This window comes from Lissotriton helveticus, chromosome 9, assembly GCF_964261635.1.
Source record: "Lissotriton helveticus chromosome 9, aLisHel1.1, whole genome shotgun sequence".
Classification (NCBI taxonomy): domain Eukaryota; kingdom Metazoa; phylum Chordata; class Amphibia; order Caudata; family Salamandridae; genus Lissotriton; species Lissotriton helveticus.
In genome coordinates, this window is record NC_136070.1 from 590069488 (window position 1) to 590082227 (window position 12740).

General features: G+C 47.6%; 1 protein-coding gene across 1 annotated transcript in view; it reads right to left on the reverse strand.

Moving 5' to 3' along the window:
• Positions 1-1678: 1678 nt before the first annotated feature.
• EEF1G (eukaryotic translation elongation factor 1 gamma) overlaps positions 1679-12740 on the reverse strand; it is a 68719-nt gene continuing 57657 nt past the window's right edge. The window contains exons 8-10 of the mRNA XM_078660577.1: positions 7469-7641; positions 5882-6006; positions 1679-2020 (exon numbers count right to left, since the gene is read on the reverse strand). Of these exons, the coding sequence (XP_078516703.1) occupies positions 1862-2020; positions 5882-6006; positions 7469-7641 (457 nt within the window). The 3' untranslated portion in view covers positions 1679-1861. The remainder of the gene's footprint in view (positions 2021-5881; positions 6007-7468; positions 7642-12740) is intronic.

Sequence of the window (12740 nt, forward strand, 5' to 3'; positions counted from 1 at the left end):
ACAAACAAAACAACCTTTCTTGCCACACTTACAACACAGAGAGCATCCTGCAACACAAATATATCTTTAAAGTTTCCAGTAACCATATTTTGGAAATATTTCAATTTGAAATCATCAGAAAATACTTTAGATAACTAAGTTGTTGGACAGATACCTTGTTATCTTCATACCACTTTTGTTCACACACACACTTGCCGGTCTAGCAGGTAACTTAATTCCTCTTGCACAATATACAGTATGCTCAATAGCTTCAGTTTCATTGAGATCTGGATTTTTAGGTAGAAATGTTTCTTGAACGCATGGGTTGCTGGTTCCTCTATCTGGTCAATAATTAAAGAGTCACATAGTACCCCAAAAAGGTATTTGACATTGAGGGATGCAGAAGGAGCAAACGCCGAGCTCTACATTTGCCAAGTAGTCTTTAATGCAGCACGATGTAAAAGCTTTGCAGATGGCGAGATAGACCCCAATAGCCAGGAGCACCAGCTGAGCAAGAAATGCTAGTCTGGGCAGAGGAGAGCTGTGATGCAGTCTCCAGGCAATGGCTGACTGGAGCTAGTTTAAAAAAAAAAAACGAAAACGCACACACTAATATTTGTTGAACAGGGCAGCACCAAAACTTATTCCAAGTATATCATCATCGGATCACCTACGTCTACTCTTGCAAAACCAAGACCTACAATAAAGATACTATATGCAAATGCCACAATCTCACCCAACAGTCAGGGTTTATATGGATAGCATAGAGTCAACATTTAACACAGACTTCTACAACCACTACATAATTAATGAGAAATAACACTAAACTGTACAACAAAATCAAATAGGCTGCTCACAAAAGACAGTAACACCACATGAATAGCAAAAACTATAACTTATCACTCACACAGCAACAAAAAACGACCCTAGATAAACTCTTCCTTGTCGAGCAACCATCAACTTCACACACATGAATGGTTCATAGATACTTCAGATACTACACAACCCAACTGAATACTAAAACAAAGCAACAACCAATCCCATAGAACAGAAATTGCCATCAATCGCATACACAGAATAGTAAACCAAATGGTCACACAGCGAGTTCTCTCTTCTCCAACACCAGACACCCAGTATACTCTAGCTAGTCAGCACATAATGGTGTTTTCCAGTAGACTACTTTGCTTACCAAAGTTGCTCTCCATGTAACAAGTAGTGAAAAAAATAGATTGCTCCTCAGCTTGCACCCCCCACCAACTAGACACTAGTCTGCATGTAATCCTAGGCCCTTTAGGAACTGTGCATATCAACCGACAGGCAATACCAACATCAAGTACAAATTACAGTAAGACAACTGTCTACTTTGATAGATTAACAGTCCTAATCCAAAAGAAGCTTTTATCACTATGGAGATATAGGAGACATGAAAGGTCACACCTACATGAAGGCTTTCATAGAACACTTCCTTGGGGTGGACACATTCCAAATTTGATATATAACACCAACGCTTTTGGTAATGAAACAACTGGTAAACTGGAAACAAAGCCAACTTAGTTTATTGTTCAATTTTCAGGAAAGGAAAGATGGTGCAATGCACCACAAAATAAGTTCCATCTATAAGTGCCCCAGCCAATACACAAGCCCGTTGTAGAAAGACCCAGCCCCTCCCTGAGCAGAGCAATGAATGTACACGTGCACAAACAGGCCACTTTTCTTTATTTCTCATGATCAGTTAATTGTAAACGTGATAGGCTCCATTTATGCATAGTCCACGTTGGGCAGAGTGGTAGGACGCTGTGTGGTGGAGTAGAGTTGTGCGACTACCGCCAGGTGCAATGGTTCCCTTCACTTCCTGAATGTACCAAGCTTACAAGACGTGGTCTCACTTGAAGATTTTGCCCTGGTTAAAAGGCTTGCCGATGTGCTTGAACTCTCCCTCCCACGTGAAGTATTCCTTCACCATTGTCTTGCACTCTTCGCTGTCCACATCCAACTTCCGCCAAGTATAGGACTCATAATCGATTTGCCAGTCTTCACTGAGCTGTAAATAAAAGAAGATTGTCAAGATTGTAAAATAAATTTGGTAAAATAGCCTACATGGCAGAAAATTATCAGTATCACAAGAATATGTACTAACTGGGAAAGAGCAACTCCATTATCAAGCACCTTGTGTCAAGATTTGCCCATTCAGTGCAAGAGTACTTTACTTCTTTCGGTACCAAGACCAAGTGGTATTGCTTGCCAGGTAAAGGCTTACCATATAGTCTGCTTTACATGTTAACCCAGGCTGGGCCACAAATCATTTGAGAGATCGTGGCTTCTAGTGGATTCCACTTTAACTTCCTTCGCAATTCTATAGTCATTTGTTACAGACCTTGATAGGTGTGACAATTTAATTAACAAGTAAATTCTCGGTCTCGTTTGTGTCATTGCATAAAACAAAATCTTGCTTAACAATAAGAAATAACCTTCAGCTGGGAAAAATGTGAGCGAGCTAAGCTGCTCCGACTCAAAATGAAAAGAAAAAAAAACAATCTTTTCCTATCTAAAGCGTGCCACCTGTCTTACTGTTGACCTCGCTATAGATATATGTGGAGGCAACAATAACCACGCCCACACTGTCCTGAAACGAGAACAAGGAAGACTAGTGAAGGATTGAGTAAATCAGTTTGTCGCACCTTTACGAGATCTGTACAGGGTGACTGCAAAAATCCTGGGAGAAACATTTAAAGGGAGTCAAGAATCAATTTCAAGCCCTTCAGAACTACCCAAACATGGGCCTTTTGGACTTGGCCCTATTTGCAGGTTCACCCCTAAACTTTTTGCATTTCTCCCAGCCTTTTTCTCGGTGTAGTGGTAGTGGTTTTAGGCCTCTGGGCACTTTAGCACTGTGGTCCACTGTAAAGTGCGTGCGCTCTGTGGTACGTTTAGTGAGAGGGGCCTGCCCTCCCATAGGAATGCATGAGGGATTCCCTGCTCAGTGTGTGGCAGTGCTAATTCCTGTTATGAGAGTAGCAGTATGGTCAAGTCTGGTACGTATGAAATGATGAGAATAAATGTTGCGCAATGATGTGCGCAGAATTATTATGACTATGTGAGAAATACCACTTTTAGAAGTTGGCATTTCGGTGTGCTATGTGTCTGCCTGATGAGAATTGCATGTCTGTTTGGAGAGACAGGGCAGGCTGAGCCAGATGTGAGATGAATAGAGATCCAGGCAGGCTGAGCTAGACGTGGGTTGAATAGAGATCTGCAGATGGAGTATGGGGAGGGGTGACCCTTTGATCTGCGCAGGGCTGTGCCTGGCAAGGTGAATGATGGCTCCACCTCCCACTGTGTCTGATGGCAGACCCCCCCCCCCCCTCTTCCTCAAAGGCGGGATGCAGCCTTGTAAACAAAGTGCTCCAGGACCACACCGAACTGGTTCTGGCTGGGTTCAGAGACTTGTGACTTTTGAAAACAAAGAATTTTGTTAGTATAAGCAAAGGGGCTGTGACCCCATGAAATTGTTCAGTTTCATGGTGCTCTTCTAGGATGATGTGCTGTACCTGACCCTGCTGGGGCCCAGGAGGAACTGCCATGAGGGCTTGCCTCCCTGGGCCCTGCATTGCCCCCTTGATTGCTGAGGACTTTTGCTTTTGGAGCCATGGCTCCCTGCGCCCTATATTTAATTCTTTCCTGGAGAAAGAACGTGTTACTTCTGGATGCCAAGACGAACCTCTGTCCATGTAACTAGAGGGAAAAGACTTTGAAACTCTCATCCATCTTGATGAAGCAACTACCCAAGGGCCTGATTTGAGCTTGCCTCCTGCTGAAGTCTCAGGGACATTAGACTTCACCCATCCGCCGTCCAGATTTCCATTTGAGGGGAATTCTCCTCGCAGGTGAGGCCTCTGTTGAGAATTCCCGAGCCCCTGGTTCTACTGCAGGGAACGAAGGCTGAAAGTAATCGTTATCGCTATTGTGGGCCGCCGTAGCCTAGGAGCTGTTGCTGCAGAGCCCGTATTTGCCTGTGTTACCAAAATCATTGTTATCGCTATTGTGGGCCGCTGCAGCTGGGGAGCTGTGGCCGCTGAGTGCCCGCCTTTGATGTCCTCCGAGAATCATCGCAACTGTGGGCCGCTGCAGCTGGGGAGCTGTGGCCGCTAAGTGCCCGCATTTGCCGTCCTACGAGCATCATTGCTATCGCTATTGTGGGCCACTGCAGCCAAGGAGCTGTGCCGTTGAGTGCCCGCCTTTAAGCCCCGTACTTTCACAACTGTGCAGCACTTAGTGCCAGCTGCAACGTTTAGGTCTGCGCAATTGCGTACATGGATTCTGCTGCATTGGCAGCCGCCCTGATATTTTGGACACGGGGCCTTTTAGCCCCTTTGAGAAGGCCAGTTGGCAAGGGAGACTTAGGTTTATCGTGCGCCAGGCCCTAATGTGATTTATGTGGTGCGAGGAAGTGTGATGCATGTATTCTGATTTACGCACCCTGATTTATGCCTCTAATGTGGTTTTATGCTTAGGAGGCTGTGTATACTGTGTTTATGTGAGTTATTCTATACTGCGATATATGCCTCTAAATATGGTGTAGGTAGGAGGTTATTTGCATACGGAGTATGTCTGAGTTATTCTCTCCTGTGGTTTATGCTAGTGAGATTTCCCCGCATGAGTTTTGCTTATTCGATTATGGTCTTATATATTTAGGTTTATGAGGTTGGCGCAGAATATATTTTACGCCTAAATGGGATACTGTGCAAAATTTGATTTATGTTACAGGATGATGCGGAGTACAGTGTTCGCCAGTAATTACTGGTTGTGTCCTATGCTTATATGTTCTACATTTACTATCTTTATGAAGTGTTGGGTCGGACAGTGGTCCAAGTGGCCCGGTCATGTGTATATAATCCCCTGTAAATATTGCCCAGTGCTAGTAGGCACTGTGTACATTGTGTGATTACTATTCTAATGTGTTTTATGATAATACAACGGCTATTTTTGATAGAACCTTGTGTGGAGTTCCTTTTGTGGTGTGCCTAGTATGTTGTTGCGGTGCACATGTTGCGCAAATGCTCTACACATGGCCTCCGGGATAAGCCTGACTGCTCGTGCCAAGCTACCAAGGGGGTGAGCAGGGGTTCTTTTTGGCGTGTAACTCCCTTGCAGACTAGAGTGGTGGTTTCAGCCTGCTTTGGCGCAAGCCTTCGCTAACCAGAAATCCCATTTCTAACAGTGCCCAACTGCGAATCTTAGTAAGAAGCCTCATACTCTGACCTGTACCCTCAAAGAGCAAAATGAAGGTAGATTAAAGTAAGGGAAATCATTTTAAAGTAGTTTAGACGAGTTTTTAGCAGAGTATCAATGTATTTTCAGCAATCCGTTTTATGTAGGCATTAACTCTTCAGAGCAGCTAAAATTTTCAGCAAAGGCTCCGCCCTGAGTGCTATATACAATTGCTCATCTTTGTAAGCAACAGTGCATTCCGTTTGCACAAACAGGCATAAGATGCAAGCAGTGCTGCTGGTGCACTAACCATCTGAACTACAATATCTTAAATTGTGGCAAGAGTGACCAAGAAAATCATGAACAAGAACACTTGCAGCAGAATCCAGAGAACATTCATCCCCACAACAGAACTATAAAGAGGATCATCTTCCACAACACAAGGTCCTACTTGTACCATGTATGTACATCTTCCCACCCACTGACACATCAGAGATGCGTGCCTACAGACAGGTTCATAGAAAGGCCAGCTGGATGACGAACCCTACAACTTGTTCAGACCCACTGCTTTGTGGTTGTTAAGAATTTCACCTCTACCTAATCAAAGCCCACCCAAGCCCCTTACAGTCTCAGACGATACTCCCAGCAGGCAATTACATCAACAGTCCTTCAAACACAAACCAGGAAAGCTTACCTTGAAAGCCAAGTCCTGCCCGCGGAATACCCAGATGCCAGAGATAGTACTGTCATTGTTGCTTCCAGAGAGTATGACACTGGCAAAGCCAGTCTTGCGCAGTTTATCCAGACGCTGAAACATTCCTGGAGGAAGAGACAACTGGGTTAGATTAAAGTGGAGATGACACAAGAAGCCCCTTAGATTAACTCTGGCAGCAGTTTCACCCAAAAAGGATGGTATCCACTGAAGCACAGCTCAGAACGAGCCAAGAGGACAGTAAACCACAGCTCTACAAAGGGGATAGAAACCTCAGTGGAACGGTGGTTCAGGTAATGCTGGCTGTAGCCACAAGAGAATCCTCTGGACCACCAGCTCTACCCAGAGTCACTAAGGGAGAGAGTCCCAGGTCAGAGCAAGAGCAGTGCACCTGAACTCACACAGAGTCCCCAAGCAAAGCCAGCTCCCATGAACCCTACCTTACACCTAGGTCTGCTCCCACAAACCCTACCTTACACCTAGGTCTGCTCCCACGAACCCTACCTTACACCTAGGTCTGCTCCCACGAACCCTACCTTACACCTAGGTTAGCTCCCACTAACCCTACATTACACAAGGTCAGCTCCCACGGACCCTAACTTACACCTAGGCAATTTCCCACGAACCCGAGCTTGGAGCAGGCCATAGTCGACACCACGATACATGCTCATGGAGATGTTCTCCCGCTGGTTTCTTCCCCCAAATCCCGGACTGTGCTGCATTACAAATTGGAAAGAATGGCTCAATACAAGGAAATTGTGCATATTACTTTCCCTCTGCGGTTTCCAAAAACTTAACAGGGGTGGTTTCAGTAGGATAGCCCCAGTGGCGAAAAGTAGAGTCTCTGCCGCATTGCCTTAAGATTCCCTTCTAGTGCGGATGCTCTTAAGCTCCAACTGAAAGCTCTGCAGATCGAACCCAAAATGTTTACACGGTCACCATCTTTTACATGCGAGGCATGCAGGGGTTTGTTAAACTGCAGTCCGGTACGATGCAGGACAGCTATTCAAAACTGCGTTAGAGGTGATCAAGTAACTGGACCGCTTTGGGCACAAGGTCTCCATTTAAAATTCTTGGGCTCGACAGGGACACAGCCACTTCAAAACCGCTATTTCTTTGCCAAGTACACACAAAAAAGGCAAATAGTTCACTCAAGCCAGACAGTAGCCTCAGAGTTTGAAAATCAATCCCCAGCATTGTAATAAAATCTCAAATGCACTTGCGGAATGTTCGTGAACCCCACTAAAGTCCTACAGAGGGTTGTTTTTTTCTTTTTTTAATCCGACATTAAAAGTCAAGTGTCAGGACATTAAAGGATAATTCCAGAACCGACCACAAGGAGGCAGGATAAAGCACAGGATGCACGCGAACCTACCCAATTCTACAAAAATCAGGCAAGCCAAGCTTTACTTTTGAGGCAGGTGGAGGCACGTTTTATTAGATTTAATTAAGACGAGTCAGGCACCCCATACACGAGAGTAGAACTCGGAAGGGCCGCAGCCCTTAAAAGCAGTGTAGAGCGACACCAAGGACTGAGGCCCTAATCAGACCCACATCCCACCTCATTACCTGTGATGAGGTTGCAGCTCATGAAGGTCTGTGTTAGCTCCTCAGGGAAGCGGTACTCTCCATACCAGATTGACCAGCCCTCCTTGTCGAAGTGTTCCCAGAAGTATGGGATTGCCACAGCCACTGTGTCTTCATTAGAGTACTTCCTCTTGAACTCGTCCATGATGAAGGCGCTGGAAGAAGGAAGGCACAGTAAGTGTCTCGTGAGCAGGTACAGAGGTTACTCAAAATTCATATTTTCCATGACAGGGGCTGGACTTCACCACAACACCTCACCACCCACACACAAACTTCTCCACAAGTACAGCAATTACATTACCCAGTCAGGTCCCCATACGAGCAAACAGCCTCTTCTGGGTGAAAAGTTGAATATGCTACTTACCAGTATGCATCTGTTCTTGGCATGTAGGGCTGCTAACATTCATATCTTAGCATTAGATCGCCGCCTAGTGTTGGGCTCGGATGATCGCACATTGTTGTCCTGGAAGAGTCTTCGAAGTATCCTGAGATAGGTGGCTCCTCCCCTGGACTACAGTGCGCATGGGCATCGGCTCCATCCCCAGATTGTTTTTCGCCATTGTGGCAGAAGATGGAGTGAAAAGTGTAAAGGATGTCCATGCTAATGAATAAATACAATAGTATATCTGCAGCTGCGACAGGCACCGGGGAGGAGGGCGGGCGATATGAATCTTAGCAGCCCTACATGCCAAGAACAGATGCATACTGGTAAGTAGCATATTCAGTTCGAGGCATGTGGGCTGCTAAATTCATATCTTAGCATAGAATACATAGCAGTCCCTCCATCAGCGGCGGTTGCCCGTGCCAGCTGCAGAAACCTGAAAAAGTGTCTTCAGAACAGCCTGTCCTACAGCAGCTTGCTGCTTGGAATGCACATCAACACAGTAGTGTTTTGTAAAGGTATGTGGTGTAACCCACGTGGCTGCTCTGCAAATATCCTCTAAAGGAATGTTCCCTAGGAAAGCCATGGATGCCCCCAGTTTGCGTGTGGAGTGCGCTCTGGGGGGTATTGTTAAAGTGCGCTTGGCTTTTTGATAACATATCTGGATGCACTTAACAATCCATCTGGCTATCCCTGCTTTGGAAATCGGGTTGCCTTTGTGTTGTGGTGCGAAGGCAACAAAGAGTTGTTTTGTTTTTCTAAAGGGTTGTGTTCTGTCTATGTAGTACATCAACGCCCTCCGTACATCTAAGGTATGGAGCATTTTTTCCGCCACCGTTTGCGGGTTTTGAAAGAATGCTGGCAAGTCAATAGTTTGGTTTAGATGAAACTGACACCACCTTCGGAAGGAATTTGGGGTTTGTGCGTAGCACTACCCTATTTGGATGAATTTGAATGAATGGCTCTTGGATTGTGAGCGCCTGCAGCTCACTGACACGCCTCAGAGACGTAATAGCTACAAGGAAAGCTACTTTCCACGTAAGGAACTGGAGTTCACACGAGTGCAGTGGCTCAAATGGTGGTCCCATCAGTCTGGTGAGAACGACATTGAGGTTCCACACCGGAGCTGGCGGTGTTCTTGGGGGAATGACTCGTTTCAGACCTTCAAGGAAGGCTTTAATGGCGGGCACTCTGAAGACAGAGAGGTGCTGCCTGTTCTGGAGATAAGCCGCTATGGCGGATAGATGTATCCGAATGGAAGTGTACGCTAGATTGCACTTGTAAAGATGCAACAGATAGCAGATGATGTTGGGGATAGATGCATCTAGCGGGTTGATGTCATTGGCCGTACAGTAAATGACAAAACGCTTCCACTTTGCAGCATAGCATGCTCTAGTAGTTGGTTTCCTCGCCTCCTTGATGATGTTCATGCATTCCGGAGGTAGGTTAAGGTATCCAAACTCTAGGACTTCAGGAGCCAGATCGCCAGGTTGAGCTGTTGCGGATCTGGATGCTGAATTTCTCCATGGTTCTGCGTCAAGAGACTGGGCGTGAGGCGCAGTCTTTGATGCGGCACCACTGAGAGTTCGAGGAACGTGGTGTACCAGGCCTGGCGCGCCCACGTTGGAGCAACTAGGATGAGAGTCATCTCGTGCTGCCTTAGCTTTCTTGCGACCAGCGGTATTAGAGGGGCTGGCGGAAAAGCGTACGCAAATTTGCCTGACCAGTTCATCCATATCGCATTCCCCTGCGACTGTGGGTGAGGGAACCTGGCGGCAAAGTGTTGGCATTTTGCGTTCTCTTTTGTGGCAAACAGGTCTATCTCCGGATGACCCCACTGCTGGAAGTACGGGTGGAGGACAGATGGGTGTAACTCCCACTCGTGCATTTGATGGCTGTACCTGCTGAGCAGATCCGCCATCTGATTGTCCTTTCCTGGGAGGTGTTCTGCCATGAGGAAAATGTTCCTCTGAATGGCCCACTTCCACATGCTCTGAGCCAGATGAGACAGCTGTGGCGAGTGGGTGCCTCCCTGCTTTTGAATGTAGTACATCGCGGTCATGTTGTCTGTCCGGACTAGCACGACTTTGTTGCACAGATGTACAATGAAGGACTTGAGCGCCATGAAGATTGCCATCAGTTCCAGATAGTTGATGTGCATCTTCTGTTGCTGCGTCGTCCATAGTCCCTGCACTGTGTAAGTGAGCACATGAGCTCCCCATCCCTGGAGAGATGCGTCCGTTGTCAGGACAATCTGCGGCACAGGCTCTTGGAACAGTCGGCCCTTGCAAAGGTTGTGTGGAGTCCACCAATGCAGAGAGTCGTACGCCCGACTGGTAACCAACACTAGGTCTGTCAATTGCCCACGAGCCTGTGTCCACTGATTCGCTAAGCACTCCTGGAGCGGGCGCATATGTAGCCGTGCGTGAGGGACTATGAAGATGCAGGAGGCCATCATGCCTATCAACTGCATGAACACTCTCGCTGGAAGCGAGTGTTGTGGCCTGAACCTTTGGATCAGAGCCTGCATGCTGTCTATCCTGACTTGGTTTGGCTGAGCCATGGCCGTCAGGGTGTTGATCGTCGCACCTAGGAACTGCCGGACATGTGCCGGCTGAAGATGCGATTTTGGGTAGTTCAGAGAGAAACCCAGATCGTGAAGAAGGTGAATTGTAGTCGACATGTCTGCGGCGCACTGTTGCTCTGACTTGGCTTGCACGAGCCAGTCGTCTAGGTAGGGGTAGACAATGATGTTCTGCCTCCTGAGGTGCGCCGCTACTGTCGCCAGACACTTGGTGAACACCCTCGGGCTGTGGTGACTCCGAAGGGTAGGACCTTGAACTGGTAGTGCCTGCCTTGAATAGTGAACCTGAGGTATTTCCTGTGTGACGGGTGTAGTGGAATGTGGAAATAAGCATCCTTGAGATCTAAGGTTGCTAAGAAATCTCCCTGGTTTAGCAATGGAAGAATCTGTTGCAGTGTAAGCATGTGGAAATGTTCTGATAGTATGTACAGGTTGAGGGGACGTAGATCTAGAATGGGTCTGAGAGATCCGTCCTTCTTTGGAATAAGGAAGTACAGGGAATAAACCCCTGTGCCCTCCTCTCCCACCGGCACGAGCTCGATTGCTCCCTTTTGCAGCATCACCACTACTTCCTGCTGCAATAAGAGCAAGTGCTCTGCGGACATAGGCCTTTGCCTTGGCGGGATGTTGGGTGGAGTGGACCTCAACTCTAGGCAATAACCATACTGGACTAGTTGTCGCACCCACCTGTCTGTGGTGATGTTTCTCCAGACGGGCAGGAACTGCTGTAGTCTCCCCCCGACAGGTGTTAGGTGGTCGGGGGGCAGTGACAGAGAGTCACTGTTTGGCTGGAGCAGAGGAGCGGGAGCTGTTGTTTCCTCTGCCGCGACCTCTGTTGCTGTTATTTCTGTAACCTCCCTTGTTCTGTTTTGTGAACGAGGATTGTGCCCCACCTTTAGAGAACTGGGATTGTTGACCCATTTGTCCTCTGGTGAATCCACGTGCACCTGAGCGACGAAAATTGCTGCCACGAAACTGTTGTGACTGCAGGGCCCCCATGGACTTAGCAGTTTCTGTGTCCTTCTTTATTTTCTCTAGGGTGGTGTCAACATCTGGACCAAACAGACTATCAGGATTGACTGGCTGATTAAGGATTGTTGTCTGAATATCCGGTTTAAACCCTGAGATGCGGAGCCACGCTTGTCGTCTCAGCATAACGCTAGTGTTGATAGCTCTAGCAGCTGTGTCCGCAGCGTCAAGTGCACACTTGATGGCTGCGTTTGAGATTAGCTTTCCTTCCTCAATGAGCAGGTGGGTGGCTTCTTGGAACTGTGGAGGCAGGTGTTGTACAATCTGTTCTAGGGTGTCGTAGTGCGCCCTATCGTAACGCGCCAAGAGTGCCTGTGTATTGGCGATGCGCCAAAAGTTTGATGCCTGTGCAGCTACTCTTTTGCCCCCTGCCTCTAGCACTTTGGACTCCTTATCCGGGGGAGGAGCTTCACCCGTTGTCTGGGAGTTGGCACGTTTCCTGGCATTGGCGACCACAAGAGAGTCCAGTGGCAATTGTCCCCGGATGTATGCGGGGTCCGCAGGTGCAGGTCTGTACTTTTTTTCAATGCGAGGGTTGACCACTCTCGCTCTTGTAGGCTCCTTAAATATGTCCCCAGCATGCTTGAGGACTCCTTTAAGCATAGGCAGTGTCTTTACTGTCCTTTCAGAGACTGAAAAAGTGTCGAAAAGGAAGTCTTCCTCAACCGGGTCGGCATGCATGTCCACATCATGATTGGCTGCCGCCCTTTCGAGTAGTGCATGAAAACCTGCTGAATCCTCAGTCGGGGATGCACGTGCATTAAAAAGCTGCGGGTCCTGCCCCACACCCTGGGTGTTCTGGTCACCAGTGTCATCATAGGAATCCGGTTGTGCATCAGGTTCATTGATAGGGAAATTGTACTGCTAGTCTTCATCATACCCCTCACCCGCAGAGTGTTCTGGGGAGGGAGTAGGGCTCCGTCTCGGAGGAGGCTGGATTGGTTCCGTGAGGCCTGAGGCGTCAAGGGGCACCCTCTTCTTCTTTAGTGGGATGACATAGGAGTCCACTGGCTCCGAAGTGATTTTCCTCTTATAGAGGGTCAGTGTGCCTGTGTCAGCGTCGATGAAATGCTCTGAATCGTCCTCTGATTCGAGTACCCGACGTGGAAGCGGCCCAGTCGGTGAAGAAATCACCTTTTTCGGTGCCGATTTGGTTGAAAATGCTTTCGGCGCCTCCTTCGGCGGCAAAATAAAGAGAAGTTTCCCAGAGGGCTTCGCTGGAGTGTCCTTTTGCGGCGATGGTATCGGAGCCGACGGGG